The sequence below is a fragment of the Hyperolius riggenbachi genome, chromosome 3, assembly GCF_040937935.1.
Source record: "Hyperolius riggenbachi isolate aHypRig1 chromosome 3, aHypRig1.pri, whole genome shotgun sequence".
Taxonomy (NCBI): domain Eukaryota; kingdom Metazoa; phylum Chordata; class Amphibia; order Anura; family Hyperoliidae; genus Hyperolius; species Hyperolius riggenbachi.
In genome coordinates, this window is record NC_090648.1 from 82889784 (window position 1) to 82908735 (window position 18952).

General features: G+C 43.9%; 1 protein-coding gene across 1 annotated transcript in view; it reads right to left on the bottom strand.

Moving 5' to 3' along the window:
• Positions 1-18952, bottom strand: part of LOC137562770 (kelch repeat and BTB domain-containing protein 8-like) — a 41087-nt gene that overhangs the window by 6129 nt on the left and 16006 nt on the right. The window contains exon 4 of the mRNA XM_068274441.1: positions 17335-17562. Coding sequence (XP_068130542.1) covers positions 17335-17562 — 228 coding nt within the window. The remainder of the gene's footprint in view (positions 1-17334; positions 17563-18952) is intronic.

Sequence of the window (18952 nt, forward strand, 5' to 3'; positions counted from 1 at the left end):
GTTACACAGGGCTTTAAAGTCCCTAGAGATTTCTGCAGACGCATCCGAACTTCAGTTAGATACTTTTTGTTTACAAATATGTATCTAAGTGTTTATTGTGACTCATCTCTCTCACTGAGAAGGAGCTTGGAGGACAGCCAAAGAGTGTGTAACTGTTTATCAATAGATACATCTAACTGAATAGAATGTAACTATCTGAACGTCTGCACGGAACTTAAAGAGACTCTGTAACAAATTTTTCAGCCTTAGTTCTTCTATCCTATAAGTTCCTATGCCTGTTCTAATCTGCTCTGGCTTACTGCAGTCTTTCCTAACTGCACTGTCTCTGTAATAAATCAATGTATCTTTCCTCTGTCCTGTTTGTCGGGCTAAAGCTTGATTGTGTGGAATGTGCAGGGCTGCTTGTGATTGGTAGAAGCGATACACACCCTCTGCAGGCCCCCTGCATACTCTGAATGACTCATACACTATGCTTAGCTGAGCCTATTAGAAGCTGGTTAGTTTGTTTGTAAACACTGCCTAAAACTGTTAATTACAAGCCAGGATTGCAGCAGAGAGTGGCAGAAACAGCACAGAGGGGCACAGGAGAAAATAATGAATAGAATGGTATGCTTTTTATTGTAAGAATATTAGAGTACAGATTCTCTTTAAAACCTCTGTGTTTAACCCTTCCAATGCTGGTCTAGTAAAAAAAAATGCTTTTTGCATATAATATGCTGTAAATAATGTTTTAGAGCAAAGTTGAAATGCAGGGTTATATTCCGCTTTAATTATCCTGATTAATTGGGAACAGCTGTTTTAATCAACTCAACAGGTGAAAAACAGCAGCTCTCTGCAGTTGGTTTGTGGACAAAAAATACAAGATGTTCTGCACTGTGGAAAATCTCAGAGGACGTGATCCGAAGCCAAAAGTGACTCCTGTGCTGGCCAGGAGAATAGTGAGAGAGGTGAAAAAGAATCCCAGGATCACCACCAAGGCCAGCTATCCTAGTGGTGGGCTCTGCTGGTGGCAATGTCTCAAGGCAAACAATCCAGCGGACACTGCACACTGCTGGGTTCCACGGATGCAGACCAAGGAGGAAGCCACCTCTCCAGATAAGACACACAAAAGCTCGCTTGGCCTTTGCAAATGCTCATCTGGACAAAGAAGAAGAAGACTTCTGGTCTTCTGTGTTATGGTCAGATGAAACAATTGAATTGTTTGGTCACAAGGATGTTTCCTTCATTTGGCGTAAAAAAGGAGAAGCCTTCAACCCAAAGAACACCATCCTCACTGTCAAACATGGTGGTGTGACCCTAATGCTTTGGGGGTGTTTTTCAGCCAATGGACCAGGGAACCTAATCACAGTAAACTGCTCAATAAAAAAAAAAAAAAGGGGCAATACATGAGGATTCTCAATGACAACATAAGGCAGTCTGCAGAGAAACTTGACCTGGGGCACCAGTGGACATTTCAGCATGACAATGACCCAAAACACACAGCAAAAGTGGTGAAGAAATGGTTGGCAGACAACATTAACGTTTTGGAGTGGCCCAGCCAGAGCCCCGACTTGAATCTAATTGAGAATCTGGGGAGCGAGCTAAAGATCAGGGTGATGGCAAGAAGCTCATTGCTAAAGATGAATGGGCAAAAATACCTTTAGAGACATGCAAAAAGCTGGTCTGCAATTACAGGAAGCGTTTAAAGAAACTCTGAGGCCTAATAAAATTCTTGTTATTACCTTCTATTTTTGTTCAGCTAAATCAGCAGTCCTGAAATGGTGCAGTCCCACGGCAAAACAAGGGCTTCATAGCCCCGAAATCCCCAGGGCAAAAATGAGGGAGCGCTTCCTGTGAAAGGCAGAGCTTAGCGCTGTAGCTCTGCCTCTACTGCAGTCATTCTCAGCCTCTCCCCGCCCCACTCAATCTTCTTTCACAGAGAGGGGCGGGGAGAGGCGGAGATCCGCGCAGATTGACTACAGTAGAGGCAGAGCTACAGCGCTAAGCTCCGCCTCCCTGGACAGCAAAATCCACAACTTTTAAAGTCGTGGCTTTTTGCCCTGGGGTTTGGGGGGGTATAAAGCCTTAGTTTTGCCACTCGACTGCAGCGTTTCAGGCCTGCTGATATAGCTGAACAAAAGTAGAAGGTAATAAGAATTTTATTAGGCCTCAGAGTCTCTTTAAATGCTGTAATAGCCAATAAAGGCTTTTCTATTGATTATTGAGAAGGGTATGAATAATTTTGGACTGGACACTTTTTGCTCAAATGTAAATAAAAGCTGAGAAATGTTTTTTTCCCGCAATAATGCCTCTTGTACATTTTTGTGTTCTTCATTTTTGTGCCCCTTACATATAGTTTCTGGGGCATTTTCCCCCCAAATGCTTATTTTTAATAATAGATTATAAACGAATAAACTATAGGAGCCCCGGCCCCAACGCCTCAGCGTTCAGTCCCATGCTGCAATTAATCATGGGAGCTGAGCCTGGCGAGGAGGAACATTAATTTACATTTGCCTGCCCCACTGTGCGCTGATTGGTGGAGGCGGACAGTGGGGCTGGAGTGGAGACAGGAAGGCGAGGAGGGGGCCATGGGCAGCACGGCCGATTCTCTCATAACTCTCTCCCTCTCCCTCCGCCGCTATTCAGACAGCATGTCACAGTCAGAGCGACCTGCTGCGCCGCTATGACAGGGCAGCGGGTCGTCTATCAGCATGCATACAGGAAGTCTTCCTGTATGCACGCTGATAGGCGACCCACTGTCCTGTCATAGCGGCGCAGCGGGCCGCTCTAACATGCGGTCTGTGTAGCAGAGTGACAGGGAGACAGTTACAGTGGAAGCGGCCGCCAAAGGGGGGGGGGGGTTGTTATGGAGACACCATGCTACCTATACTGACTGGGGCAACTATACTGGGGACAACTATACTATGTATACTGGGCGCCAACAATGCTTGCTATACTGACAAGTTTCTCGCTATAATTCTTTTTTCATCTAGAATCCACTTTAAGTCAAAATTTGCCAGGGTTATGAATAATTATGGGCAGCACTGTATAGTATATGCATGTTGGGTTATTGTGGCTCTGTACAATTAACAAGCTGATATATCATTGCATTCCAGTGGTTGTGGAGGTGTGATTTGTGATGATTTGCATACTCAGCAGTGATGCATTGTGGGGCACCTCAGAGCTCACTCCAACCTGAGTAATTGCAAACACCTTCTGTTTTAAGAAGGCAAACTTCTGTTTTGCATAACATTTTAGTAAGGAGGCATTTTGGTCTCTTTCAGCCCCCTTACATACTTCTAGGAGTTCTTGTTCACCATGAGCTTGCTGGGCAACCGTCACAAGAGATCTTAAAACAAAGAGATGCAAATGGTTGAATTGGGTTACAACACTATGCCTTGTTCAACTGTGATGTAACAATTGCACTATTGCACGGTAGTGATGGTCAAGTAGATGCAAATATCTTTGAGTTGATGCAAATGTATGCAGCTTGAAAATTAACCAATCAAATCCTGCTGAGGTAAAATTTGATTGGTTCATTTTCAAGCTGCATACATTTGCATACAAATGTGCATAAATTTGCATCAACTCAGAGTTATTTGCATCTCCTTGAACATCACTATTGTGCAGGGCTTTGTTAGGGCACTGGAACACGCGCACTTTGCAACCTCACAGGCAAATAAGCTGAGCTCATAATTTGGCATTACAGAACAAAGGATGTCATGCCTGATTATCCTGCTTGTATAGAGGGGGAGTTATCCCACAGGTAATGCATCCTATCCTTAGTTGCAAGCATATGGTGTACATATAACCAACTCCTGTGGAGTAGATACAACAATGGCTACCGGCTGATGCCCAGGAAGTCGTTTTTGCCAACAAAGGTGCACTGGCTGATGCCCAGGAAGTCGTTTTTGCCAACAAAGGTGCACTGGCTGGAAGCTGCAGTAAATGGATGATGGTGTTGACAGAAGCAAGTACATAAGCCCACACTTCCATGGTGGACAGGTGTGCTTGGGAGTCTAGCCAATGGTGGGGGACAGAGAAGGCCCAGGAAAGCCCAGTAATTTGCTGCAGTGATACCTTGTGTAGACTAATGGAGGTGGCCCCAATTTATTGCAAGTCTATCTGCACTGATAGTGTCTCTGACATGTGTATTTTCTTCTCACTCTGCCTCTTTCATGGGCCATGATGCCCTGTCTTTCAGTAAAAATGAAGTGTATTTCTTTCTTTCTTCCCCCAAGCTGCCCTCGCCCTCAGGCAAAATCAACTCAGGAGAAACCCAATAGACACCCCCAGGGGAGGACTGGCCAGGGGGGAAGGGGGGAAATTTCCTCCCAGGCTGCCTCTCATTTAATGATTTAGGGCTGGTACAGTGCCTGGTACATGTTTTTGTATAAGGCAATGGAAACCACTAGGCTGGCCAAGGTAAATCAATGCCTAATTACAGAGTAATTAGAGGGTGGGCAAGTTGGTAAATATAAACAGCATGATGCAGAGCAGAGGCTTGCCTGCAGGGTCCGTGGGAAAATATCTGTCTGATTTCGGGTGGAAATTGGTTGAAAATATCGATCTGAGATGCTGGGAAATCTCGGGCTGATGTGGTCGATCCAGTGCGATAATCACAAACAATAAACGTGGCGGAAACCCTGGCCGTTGTAACTCAACATGTTTTATGTGCCCCCCCCCCATTTGCCAGTGCATTATACTTTAGCTGTCACGCTGTCCCTCATGTGTCCTTGCTGTATTTCCCATGTGACTTTTGGCATATAGCACGTGGAGCACGTGTGTGATGTAATTTGGGCCCGGGCTGCTGTGAAAATGGGCCTCTACTTTGTGTTTTCCCTCCAGGCCAAAAGGTCCCAGTCCTCCCCTGGACACCCCCCACCAAAAAGTGGTAGTAAGGTCCCTTTGTTGTAACCAAATTTCCACTAATCTAATTCCAAAGGACAGCCCTATGAGGTACTAGAGGTAAACAGTTGTAAAGTGCACAACATTTGATATACAGGTGCTTCTCAAAAAATTAGCATATTGTGATAAAGTTCGTTATTTTCTGTAATGTACTGATAAACATTAGACTTTCATATATTTTAGATTCATTACACACAACTGAAGTAGTTCAAGCCTTTTATTGTTTTAATATTGATGATTTCGGCATACAGCTCATGAAAACCCAAATTTCCTATCTAAAAAAATTAGCACATCATGAAAAGGATCTCTAAACAAGCTATTAACCTAATCATCTGAATCAACTTATTAACTGTAAACACCTGCAAAAGATTCCTGAGGCTTTTAAAAACTCCCAGCCTGGTTCATTACTCAAAACCGCAATCATGGGTAAGACTGCCACCCTCACTACTATCTAGAAGGCCATCATTGACACCCTCAATCAAGAGGGTAAGACACAGATTGAAATTTCTGAACGAATAGGCTGTTCCCAGAGTGCTGCATCAAGGCACCCCAGTGGAAAGTCTGTGGGAAGGAAAAAGTGTGGCAAAAAACGCTGCACAATGAGAAGAGGTGACCGGACCCTGAGGAAGATTGTGGAGAAGGACCAATTCCAGACCTTGGGGGACCTGCGGAAGCAGTGGACTGAGTCTGGAGTAGAAACATCCAGAGCCACCATGTACAGGCGTGTGCAGGAAATGGGCTACAGGTGCCGTATTCCCCAGGTCAAGCCACTTTTGAACCAGAAACAGCAGCAGAAGCGCCTGACCTGGGCTACAGAGAAGCAGCACTGGACTGTTGCTCAGTGGTCCAAAGTACTTTTTACGGATGAAAGCAACTTTTACATGTCATTAGGAAATCAAGGTGCCAGACTCTGGAGGAAGACTGAGGAGAGGGAAATGCCAAAATGCCTAAAGTCCAGTGTCAAGTACCCACAGTCAGCGATGGTCTGGGGTGCCATGTCAGCTGCTGGTGTTGGTCCACTGTGTTTTATCAAGGGCAGGGTCAATGCAGCTAGCTATCAGGAGATTTTGGAGCACTTCATGCTTCCATCTGCTAAAAAAAAAAACTGTTATGGAGGTGAAGATTTCATTTTTCAGCACGACCTGGCACCCGCTCACAGTGCCAAAACCACTGGTTTACTGACCATGGTTTTACTGTGCTCAATTGGCCTGCCAATGCTCCTGACCTGAACCCCATAGAGAATCTGTGGGATATTGTGAACAGAAAGTTGAGAGACGCAAGACCCAACACTCTGGATGAGCTTAAGGCCGCTATCGAAGCATCCTGGGCCTCCATAACACCTGAGCAGTGCTACAGGCTGATTGCCTCCATGCCACGCCGCATTGAAGCAGTCATTTCTGCAAAAGGATTCCCGACCAAGTATTGAGTGCTCAACTGAACATAAGTATTTGAAGGTTGACTTTTTTTGTTTCTTTTTTCCTTTATTGGTCGGATGAAATATGCTAATTTTTTGAGATAGGAATTTTGGGTTTTCATGAGCTGTATGCCAAAATCATCAATATTAAAACAATAAAAGGCTTGAACTACTTCAGTTGTGTGTAATGAATCTAAAATATATGAAAGTCTAATGTTTATCAGTACATTACAGAAAATAATGAACTTTATCACAATATGCTAATTTTTTTAGAAGAACCTGTACAAGTATATCAAATGTTGTGCACTTTACAACTGATGACCTCTGACCATTTTTGGACTTAGATTAGTAGTATTTTCCCCTGGTACTCCACTCGGAAAACGTTTGTAACCAAATTTCCCCCAGGACTCCTGAGCTGGGCGCTGACACCCCCAGGACACCCCTCAACTTATCTGTTCTCCCTGGGCCCCTGCAGAGTCTTTGGCAGAGTAGCAGCTTATTTGACTTCATTCTCGCAACGGTGCCTCTCCTTCATGACCAGGCGCAAGTTATAATGCAATAACATGCCGCACGTCATAGAGAAGATGCAGCCATCGGTGGATGAAGTACTTCACCTGTGCAGTGAGCTCCTGGTAACGCAAAGTCCCAGGTGAGTTAAACTCAAATTTTTTTTTTACAGGTTACAGTACTCCTTTAAGTTGGTTTGTTGAGATAGGGGGGGGAGACACCTTGGGGGCTCCTACAGGCTCTGGGGCCCTGAGACAACTGCCCCCTATGCCTCTATACTAGCACCGGCCCTGCTTGGCCCTCAACTCAGAAACACACAAACTAGCAATCGCCATGTGAAATGTACTAGCAACCACACGGTTTAATGTTAAATTGTCAGTTGTAATATGTGTATATCCCACCCCCCTGTGTGTGTTATGTGTACCTATGAATGCTTTTACTGCCCAAGCAGAAACTTGGTGAATAAACATCTATTCTGATTGTATGGGCAGGGTATGGTCATTTTAACTAATACTAATGCCATAGGAGTAGTGTGCCTTATGCACTTGGTGCAACTTGTGGTACCCGGGTAATGCACAAGTTGCTATGGAAGCCCATTACACTATGTACATAAGTAGCATCAAACACATTACCATAGCAAAGCATGCGTTGCCCAGGTAACGTGGGTAGCGCTAATTGCACAGAGCATACAACTCCTCTGCCGGTAATAGCAGAAAATGTGGTGTGCGCTACCTGTGCATGGAAACTTTACAGAAAGTTAGTCCATCCGGCCAATTATCTCCTACCTCTTTCATCCTCCTCAGGGATGCTGCTAGAATTCCAGAATATCTGGGGCAACGGTGCAGTGTGCTGTGGCAAGAAGTGGGCGTGGTGATGCAGTCAATGGACATGTCCAAATAGATGTGATAGTTTGAGGGGTTTAACTAGAAATCAATGGTTCCCCTAGTAAAAGTTTAGACAAAACCAGGTGGCAAGTATTCCACAAACAACTCAATCTGGCAGCAGGTATCTCACAAACAACATATTTCTCTAGACCTTAAAAACAAATAGGCATACCTTCAAACACAATCAGGAAGTGTAACTCTAAACATAATTAGGTTGCGCCCCTCCAAAATATAAGAAGGCAAAAAGGTCTCCTAAACATTATTAGGCCCTCTATGCCCACAAAATATACCGTTGCCTTATCCTTGGCTGTCAGTGGTGAGGTACCGGTACGAAAGAGAACACCATACTCACTCTTCCACCTTGCTCGGGTCTTCAAACATCCTGCTCACCTGAAGTACACTGAGACACTAGAGAGATGAGGCACTGCACACATCTCTCCTCGTCAGTCTGTCAGTTAGCCCCGACACACAGACGGATGATGGCCTGCACTGCCTCCTGCCTGTCCAGCCACACATCAGGGTTCTTGAAGCAGGACTACCAAGTTTCCCCAAAAATAAGACACTGTTTTATATTATTTTTTTCTCTAAAAGATGTGCAGGGGCTTATTTTCAGGGAATGTCTTATATTGTTATCAGGAAGTGTCTCTAAGCAGAACATTTCTTGTTCCTTTGTACTGTGCGGTTCCTGGATTTGAAGGCATGCTACTGTACTGATCAGGCACCTGCCCTGTCATCCATGTGTGCAGCTGATAACCTTGCTGTGTGCTGGGATGACAGGACAGATGCCTGATTGGCACTGCATTGCTGTGTCCCCGCCGCCTCTTCCTCCTCTTTAACTGCCGCCAGGGCTTATTTTCGGGGTAGGGCTTATATTTCAATCATGCTCAAAATTCCAGCTAGGGCTTATTTTCAGGGTAGGTCTTATTTTCAGGGAAAGAAGGTAGTCAGTCTAACAACAGTATCAAGGCATCACTGCTAGGGGAGTCAGGGCAGAAGCCCCAAATCTCCAGAGCCAACTATGCCACTGACTGTTTACAGATTCACTTCTGTTTCTCTCAACCTCTGTCCCTCAATCATCATGCCCTGTTCTGACACTTTGCCATCTTTAGTTTCAACTCTTTCTGCCTTTTTTTCTCAACCCTCCCTACTTTGCTTTCTCTCACTTTTTTTATTTTGATTTTCTCTACCCCTCTGCTCTATTCTCTCTGCCACTTTGCTCCCACCCTCCCCCCCCCCCACCATTTTTCTCTTGCTCCCCCCACTCTGACTCTGCAACAACCCCCCCCCCCCCCCCTCTCTGCCACTTTGCTTTTGTTTGCCCCCTCTCCTCTACTTTGCTCTTATGCTCTGCTGCCAATTTGCTCTTATTCCCCCCCGTGTTTCCTCTCGCGATTCCCCACAGCCACTTTGCTCTTACTCACATTCTGCACTGATTTGGTCTCCTTGTGCCACCAGTGAACTTCAGTTGCCACAGCTTTTTCTCATTTAAAGTAATCTTGTAAGGAAAAAAAAATGTCCCTGGGGGTATTTACCTTGGCACTCCAGTGCTGGCACATTACAAGCTTACCCTTGGGCTTCAGCTGAAATGGCGATGCTGATAGGGTCAGCTCTATTGCACCTGGGCGGGAAGCATGGATTGGTAAATATTGCTGCATGCTGAAACAGTTAAGTGTGCCTGCGCTTGTTGGCAGATTTGTGGGGGACGACAGCACTGGATCCCCAAGGATGAAGAGGACGGGGGAAGTCTCATTAGGATCCAGAGGCTATCTCCCACCCAAAGTAACCCATAGGGGCACTTGATTCCTTACAGTGTCTCTAATTGGAAGCTGATTTTAAATTTGCATCACATTTTCATGCAAGTAGAAAAACTGTCCCAAGGGATGATAGAGAGGAGAGGGGTCAGCATAGCTTAGTGGCATATTTAAGGGGGGGGGGGGGGGGGTTATTACATACCAGTGTACTATTAATAATGGAACACCTGGGTCTGCGATGTACAAAGTATCCGAGGGAAGTCGTGTGGTAGATTTGTGGAAAAACAATTGCAAAGAGGCGGTGGTGATAATTATGCAACCCTGGCCCAGTAATTTAGTTTTTGTTTTTTTGTTTTTCGAGGGGGGGGGGGGGGAAGAGGGGGGCGCGGGGGGAGAAGAGGATTATTACTAAGGGATCCAGATAAAAGAAAAAAAAAAATAAGGTGGTGACAGAAAGTTTATAACAATAGCTTTCTAGGTTAAACAAAAAGAAAACCTGTTTGTTCTTCACAATGGAATTCAGGTAAAATCGTGTCTACAACGGTAACATTTTCAGGTAGTTTGTTACATTTGGTTTGGGATTGGAGGGGAGGCTCTGATCCAGTGCATCAGTGAGGTTACTCTATGGCTAAGAGGATGATGGGACGAAGGTCCAGCTTAGTAAGATGTGTTGGATGCAGAGCAGAGGCTGAGGCCAGTAAAGTAGGCAGATGGAATATAAGGGCTAGTATGTTGGATGTATGAATGGTTTTCACCTCCGATAACAATTATATATTTCATGGTTTGTGTCCATAAAATCTATCATTGAGGCCATGTCCAAAAGAACTGAGTCAAGTCCATTTCCTCTAAAGAACATTTAAGAGCTTTAACTTGACATTCCGCGCAGAATTCATCTAGTCATGTTATCTCATATTTGTTTAGACTGACCAAAGCTATATCTATGCATGCTTCCCTGGTGATACAGTATTCGCAACACCTTATGATATAATACACACGTCGGATTTCTGTGAATGACCTGTCGTTTGAACGTTCCGTCGTTCGCACGTCAAATCCGGCGTGTGTACAGACTATCGTTCGGGTGATAAGACTGGTTTTCAGCGATCCGCCTGGCGGATCGCTGAAATCCAGTCTTATCACCCGAACGATAGTCTGTACACACGCCGGATTTGACGTGCGAACGACGGAACGTTCAAACGACGGGTTGTTCGCAAAAATCCGACGTGTGTATGGGCCTTAACACATTACATTCATTAAAAATCCCCCATTAAATGAACCCCTTACCTCTCCCACTCTCCCATAGTATATCTAATTCTGATACTCTCCCTGTATCACTAATTTTTTGCAAATAATTTATTTCCAAATAAAATAATTGTCACCATACATTGTACGAAGGGCATAATTTAACAATTGTAATAACCGGGACAAATGTGCAAATAAAATGTGTGCGTTGTATCCACAGTAGCATGTTTTATTTTAAAACTATGATGGAAATAATGAATTTTTTTGTTATTATTCTCTTTAAAATGCATTATGAATAAATTAATTCTTAGCAAATTGTACCACCCATAGAAAACCTAATTGGTGGTGGCAAAAAACACAAGATATAGATACTAGCCTCATCTGTAATGTACATAAAAACAAAAAGAAACAAAAAAAAAATGGTAGAACGTGCTTTGTGCCCAAAATAACAACTTTATTGGTATAAAAAAAAAAAAGCTACACAAGAAAGACACATAAACCAACATAGTGACAGAACTCATAAAACCAACATGTACCTAAAAGCAAGGCATCAGTGGCATCACTTATATAAATATGCACAGTATATATATGGAAAACTTGTGTAATGAATCAGTTGGAATTGACATATTCCCGGATGATACGCGTTGTATAGAAAAAAGCAACTGCTTTCATTGGTGAATGAAATAATACATAGACACCATAGCATGCCACATAAGATTCAGAGACAACCTCTATAGTGTTAGTAATGTGACAAGTAGCAAAAACACAGTTATTGTCCAGAAAAATACGATGGTAAGAGGGTCCTCCTTAATTCTTATACGACCACTTCACGCCAATGGGCGTGATCACGGCTGCAGCCCTAGGACTGCCTAAAGCCGATCGGCGTAAAATCCTGGAGCGGGGATTTGCAGGAGATCATGCGCGCTAATGCTCTCCGCTTGGATGACGGAGCTCTGCTCCATCGTCAGTCTCCCAGTGGCGATCGCTGTCTAGTTACTCTGTACAGCGCTGCGATCTATGGCAGCGCTGTACTGGGGACAGCTGTGCGACACGGCTGTCCCCCTGGGCGGCAAGGAAGCAATCCGCCAGGGCTGTGGAGTCGGTACAAAAATCTTCCGACTCCGACTCCTCAGCTTATGAAACCACCGACTCCAACTCCGGGTACCCAAAATGGCTCCGACTCCTTAGTCTAATACTTACCAGGGCTGGGGATTTTGTACAAAAATCATTCCGACTCCTCAGTTTATAAAATTACCGACTCCAACCCTATGTACCCAAAATTGCTGTCGACCCCTCGACTCCGACTGTCGAACCGGACGCTCTGCGATCCGCTGTTATAGGCTGAAGCCTATGACAGCCAATCGTTATGATTGGCTGGCGGGGGGAGGGAGGGATAATAAAATAATTAAAAAAGGGAACTTTTATTGTTTTATTAAACAAATGAATATTTGTGTAAAAAAAATAAACATTGGGGGAGCAATCACAGCCCACCAACAGAAATCTCTGTTGGTGGGCAGAAGAGGGGGGCGGGAGGGGGAATCACTTGTGTGCTGAGTTGTACAACCCTGCAGTGAGGCCTTAAAAGCTGCAGTGGCCTTTTTTTGCAAAATATATCCTGGTCACTAGGGGGGTTAAGCCCAGGGTCTTCAAGTGGTTAATAACCTGGCAGATGATTACGATTGGTAAGGGACAAACCACTTGGGACTTTGGCTGGGACAGCAATTGCAGCTGCAATAATATTTTGTCTATAATACAATTCAACTGCATCTCACAAGTCCCATAGGATTATACACCGCTCCATCTGAAGCCGCTCACTGCGGTCATTGCGAGGCCAATCCACAATACAATGCACTGCTATCATAGAGAATCAAGCTCTATATGTGCCCACTTATAGCGTGTGAAGTCACCGCCACAGGCCCCACCCACCTATGTGGTTCACCCAACCAGTCCAGTGTTCTCCCCAGGCTCTTTTAGCCGGGTGCTCCACCCGGCTAGTTTTGGTGTGCACCCGGCTGTTATCAGCTCACCTCCTCCTATGCTGTGATCAGAGTTGCGCACAGCAACACCGGCCCTGCATTCTCTCATCTCGCCCCACCCGGCTACTTTTTCATGCTACCCAGCTGGAAATAATGTCTGGGGAGAACACTGCAGTCCATGCTTCATCAGGGTCTTTTAACATAATTGGCTTGAGGGTGTTCACTCTAACGCCTGCATTGTCATTTAGTGCGGTAATGAATATTATTATTATTGCACTCTGCTGTGTCGCTGTACAACAGCATACAGAGTATAACAATACAAAATAAACAATACAACAGTTAATAAGCGGTGAAAAAAAACTCAACTACATATTTTTACACAGGGAAGGGAGATATGCACACACATTACACAGCACTGAGAGACAAAAGGGGAAGAAAGCACCTGGCCAAAAGGCCTTCCAGTCTAAAGGTTTAAAGGGGGTTTTGTGGGCTTATTTAAAAACAAAAAAACTGATACTTACCGGGGGCTTCTACCGGCTCCCTGCAGATAACCTGTTCCTCGCTGTCACTGAAGAGTCTTACGTTCCCCCGCTGCTTGTCACCAACCAATTATTCGTCTAACTAGACGAATGCAACTGCACCTGCACAGCAGCGCCCGGCCTCGCTCCCATCTCCGGGATCTACCTGCACAGGTGCAGTAGGAGAAAACTTCATACTGCGCAGGAAGCTCCCGAGGACGCTCATGGTTCACGCAGGCGCAGTTGCATTCATCTAGTTAGACGAATAATTGGACAGTGACTGGCAGCGGGGGAACGGAAGACTTTTCAGTGACAGCAAGGGACAGGTTATCTGCAGGGGGCCAGTAGAAGCCCCAGGTAAGTGTAGGTAAGTGTCAGTTTTTTGTTTTTAAATAAGCCTACAGAATCCCTTTAAGGGATAGAGCAGAAGGTGAAGGGAAGCTGTGTATGAGATGGTAGAAATGATGGTCAGTGGCCAAAGTGTCCTAGGATGGAGAGTATACTTGCCGGAAGAGGTGGGTTTTCAGATTGCGCCTAAAAAGAGTAAGTAAGGGTGAGTGGCAGATGTGTTCCAGAGGAGGGGAGAGGATCAAGAGAAGTCTTGTAAGTGGAAGTGAGAAGAAGAGGTGACCAGAGAAGTGTGCATATCTTCTATATATCTGGATGATCCCGGCATGGATGCTACAAGTATACACACTAGCCAACAATGCTCAACAGATGACAATCAAAAGCGGACCTGCCGGGAATAAGATGGGACAGATTTCTCAGAGGCACCTGCAAAGTAGCACAACCACACATAATTTCACTATCAGGAGAGTGAGGTAGTTCTTGAAAGACGCATGTCCATTCTGAGTCACCCAGTGTCCAATAATAGATTTCGGTATGAAACCGTTCCATATTTTCACCACCAAAGACATAGATTCTTTGACCCCATCGAGCAATTCCAACAAATGCTATCTTATCAGGAAGTGGCAGGAATTTCAGGTCCTCACAAACCTGTCCGTTTTCATCCAAGACAAAACATCTGCTTGTGTATGAAGTCCGTTTTCCAAATGAATAATTATAGCCACCGATCACAAACACTTTGTTATCCATTGTTACTGCTCCAGCACAGCCATTAATTTTATTTGGAATGACTCTCCATATATCTGATGCAATGCCATAAATCAGCAATCCTTTAGAACGATGTTCTGGTGTAGTTGTGCCTCCTATGATGTACAATTTGCCTTTTAGCTGTGCAGATGCAAAAGAATATAATGGATAAGGTAGTTTAGATAACTCAGACCAACAATGTTTGGATAAATCAAAGCATTCCACTGAGTCCAAAATTCCATCTCCATCCCATCCTCCAACCACATAAAGCTTCTTCTTAAAAGATAAGAATCCATGCATGATCCTGGGGCTCATCATGCTTGGAAGCTCTGTCCAGTCATTTATCACAGAGTCATATACATGGAATGCTTTAGAAATGGAACCGTCCAGCAGTCTGCCTCCTGTCACATACAAATAGTTTCCTAAAGCCACACAATTAGGATGAGACACTGACCTCAAAGGCTTCAGCGTATTCCACGTATCAGTAGCAGGATCATATGCATCCATTAAGAAGACCTCATGAACATTTATCCACTCATACCTCTCCTGAAGGTCCAGGCAAATAATCCAGTTTTCAAACATTCCTTGCCGCAGTTTGAAAGGTGTTAATTCCTGGAGATCACATTCTTCCCAACTTCCACCTTGTTCTACTTCTTCTCGTTCATGTGGCAGCATTAACTGTAACCGGACGAGTCTACGGATTTCTACAGGAAGTGGACTGTCTCCAGAACTGTTGGCTTTCCACCAGCTAAGAGCCATGTGATAAACAGAAAGTTCTGAAGATACCATCAGCTGGTCTGAGGAAAGAATCTTTATTATTTCTCCGAGTTCGAGATGAAGAAAATCTTCATTTTTAGCCAGGCTAATTATATGCAAGCTGATGTATTTCATTGCCATTTCCAGAATTTTACTGTGATTATGGGTAAAGGCCAGTCTGTAAGTCCATAAGCAGTTATCATCGTTCAGTGTCTTAATCAGAAACCTGAAATTAAATCAAATCCAACATGAAATGGAAATATGGGAGAATAAGGGCTCTATTGATAATTTTTTTGCGGTAAAAAAAAAATCTTGGAGGGAAAATACCGCATCGGTATTTTAGACTTTTGTGTGCTAATTCATAAAAATGTTTACACTTGTGATAAAAGGTCGGGAATTCCCGCACTAAACTAGCAGTGTTGGCTGAGTTGATACATTTTCTCTGTGCAGAGACAGAGTTACTATAAAGGAGGCAGCCCCAACTTCCCTTTAGATGTGCATTTTTTTAAATTGCCTCTCCTTGCCCTGAATCTTCTCTGAATCTGTCTAATAGTCTTTCTAAACAATCTATTTAATTGCTGCAGCTTAGAAGAACTTCAAGAAATGTTACACATGCAGGCTTTCTGATGTGAAATTTATCTGAAAACAGGTACCCAAGAGGTTAAAAAAAACACAGCCTGGGTATTCCGGAAAGCCTTTTTTGTTCTGTTCTCACTGCTGCTGCCTGGGAGGTCTGTCCCCATTAGCTTGGCTGTTATCCGCTGGCTTATCGCCTTTTCTAAACAGCCTGTATTCTCCGTCCCAATTCCGCTTGCTCTAATCTTTATGAATTGACATGTAGTGACATGTGTTGAGATAATCACCGCATAAGGCGGTAATTTCCTGCACTTCTCAGGAATTGTAGCTTTTCATGCGGAAACAGCCTTTATGAATTGACACTTTGCTAAATGGTCGGTAAAGTCAGCTGGTTTGAGCATTACCACATGCGGGAATGCTTTATGAATAGAGGCATAAGTGGACAAGAAGATACACTTTTCAAGACTTCTGACTGGATTATAGTCTCACTGTAGAGATGTTATAACAAAGAGAGCTGGAGAGCCCACACAGCACAGATCTGCACAAAATGGCCTGGTCCTGAAGTGGTTAAACTTCCTGTCGGGACAGGAAGTAAGTGAAGCCAGCCGGAGCCCACTGCGGAGAAGGGACAGCAGAGACACGCACCAGTGGAACAGGTAATGTATTGCCGCTAGCGTCGTTGATTCTATACCTTGTGTAGAATACCCTGAACATGTGACCTTCCTGGAACTGCAACTAGGAATATCCGTGTTCGATTTAAGTTCATTTTTCTCTACATTTTTTATTAATGCATTTTTTCCCCAAGCTTATAACTTGATAGGGAGAGATTGGTTGATATAAAAGTTTCATTTACAGATCACGTCATAATTTCATATCTTTTCCTTAGTTTTAAAATCAGATTCTTTTGATAAAATAAGAGAGTTTACAGCCCAGTAAAATGTAAACTTGTTTTTATATATTGAGGTTTTTAGACCAGCTAGATCTGCTTCCATATTTTTCCCTTGTTAGATTGTGCATTACAATCAAGTCTTGCAAGTAAGATAAAATGTCTGCCATCTTGTGGTTACACAGCCTATTGTGATTGTTTGATTTTATTGGTTAACATCTGTGGTCAACTTTGCTCTGAAGTGTATAGTCAGCTTATACCAAGAAGTACTTTGTGGTTATTAATATCTGGTAGTTATTGTTTGATTCCTAATTATTCCGACAACTTTTGTATATTTAATAAATTAATTATTTTAAAAGTAAATAGTTGTCCTGACTTTTCACTCTTTGTACCAGTAACTTGAGAAACTCGCTATAAGAACTTAAGGTTGGGCGTTTAATATAGTAAGACTCCTTCCATTCTTTTGTAGGAAGCCTTAGCTTTTGATTTTATACATCCGGTTATAGTTTATATGACCGTATCGTATAAAAACGCCTGACATATGTTTTGCAGGTATTTTAACCCTCAATAATGGTGCCTACAGCAGCAGCACGGAGTGGAAGCCAAGCACAATTAGGGACCACACAGTGTCTGGAGGCCTTCTAGATCCTGCTGGTGTGTATCATTTTTAACCTCAGGTACACTTTAACCTTTTCTGATAGCGACTTCAGAGGACTTAGGAATATGGAAACCGTTTAGTTTCTATATTTACAGCAATTCCCAGCTGGTTGAGAAGAAGGATAGTTGTACAGATTCCTCCCTTCCTGTGTGAATGTATCTCCTCTCTGTGTTACACATCAGTGACTCACCTGCTGCATTGCTCCTGCATGGCTGTAATCTGCAGGCGGCTGGATACAGTGAACAGATCCTCAACATTGTCCAAAGTGACGGCAGCCTCACCCGTGTATATGAAGTGCAGGATGGTCTCTATGGTGGAAGAGGAGACATCTAGGAGAGAAACTTCTCCTTGCTGAGACTCTACCATACAGCTGGTGAACATGGCTCGGAAATAGGGGCTAAGTGATGCCAGGACAACCCTGCAGAGACACAGAATAGATATCAGCACATCTCTGGAGCACAATTAGGATGTATTGGCAGCCAGGGCATGTGCTACACCTGCCATGCCATGGATACAAGTCAGGATGGATGCCAACTGCAGACTACTGTTATTAGCTATCATGAAGGATTATCAGCTACGGTGCTTATATGGTTATACAGGTAAGTGCTAGATGTAGGCGGGGGGGTTGTACATGTTAGACATAGGTATGGGAGACATTAGTGTAAGGCGTAGGTATGGGTGAGGTTAGCGATAGGCATAGATATGGGTGAGGTTAGCGATAGGCATAGATATGGGTGAGGTTAGCGATAGGCATAGATATGGGTGAGGTTAGCATTTAGCGTAGTTATGGGTTAACTTAGTGTTAGGCGTAGTTATGGGTGAGGTCAGCGTTAGGCGTAGTTATGGGTGAGGTCAGCGTTAGGCGTAGTTATGGGTGAGGTCAGCGTTAGGCGTAGTTATGGGTGAGGTCAGCGTTAGGCGTAGTTATGGGTGAGGTCAGCGTTAGGCGTAGTTATGGGTGAGGTCAGCGTTAGGCGTAGTTATGGGTGAGGTCAGCGTTAGGCGTAGTTATGGGTGAGGTCAGCGTTAGGCGTAGTAATGGGTGAAAAAGAGAAGATGCGCCCCTTCTCATCACAGGCATTTTGCATTCAAAAAAAATATACGCATACGCGCATCAAAAATACGCAATCCCTATACGCCATTACGCATCAAAATACGCATGTACGCATGAATAAATGATCGCCATTACGCGTCAAGATACGCATGTACGCATGCGTAATGACGTAATCGCGCATGGCGGGAAATTAAGCGCCCGCCCCACATTCCAATTAGCTAAGGGGAGTTGTTCACTGCTATATAAACAGCAGTTCAGTATCACTTGGCCACTGAGGCGCCAGGTGCTATCTGGACATACTGCTGGTAAGTGAATCCTTTTTGGTGATTGTTTTATTAAGTGTTTTTCACAAATTGCTCTGTTTGTCTCTCTTAAACACCCAATGTATGATCTCCATCCCTTAACTCCTTTTGCAATATCTCATATAGTCTTACCGCTCCTAATGCACATATGTATGGGTGCGTGTTTATATGTGAATTATGATACTGTTTACTGTATGTTAGACAATTATCTCGCCACATGCTTGAGATCAACGTTTTTTTATGTTTATGAATATTAATGTTACAATTTGATATTTATATATATATATATATATTTTTTTTATATATAATACTTAAAATTACCATCATTTTCCTCCTCCCCTTAAAACAAACCCCCCCCTCCCATTTTCCCATGTCCAATCCTTATTACCACTCTCCGTTCCCCCCCCCCCCCTTTCCCCCCTACCCTGGCATTCCGCCCTCCTTTCCCCCCC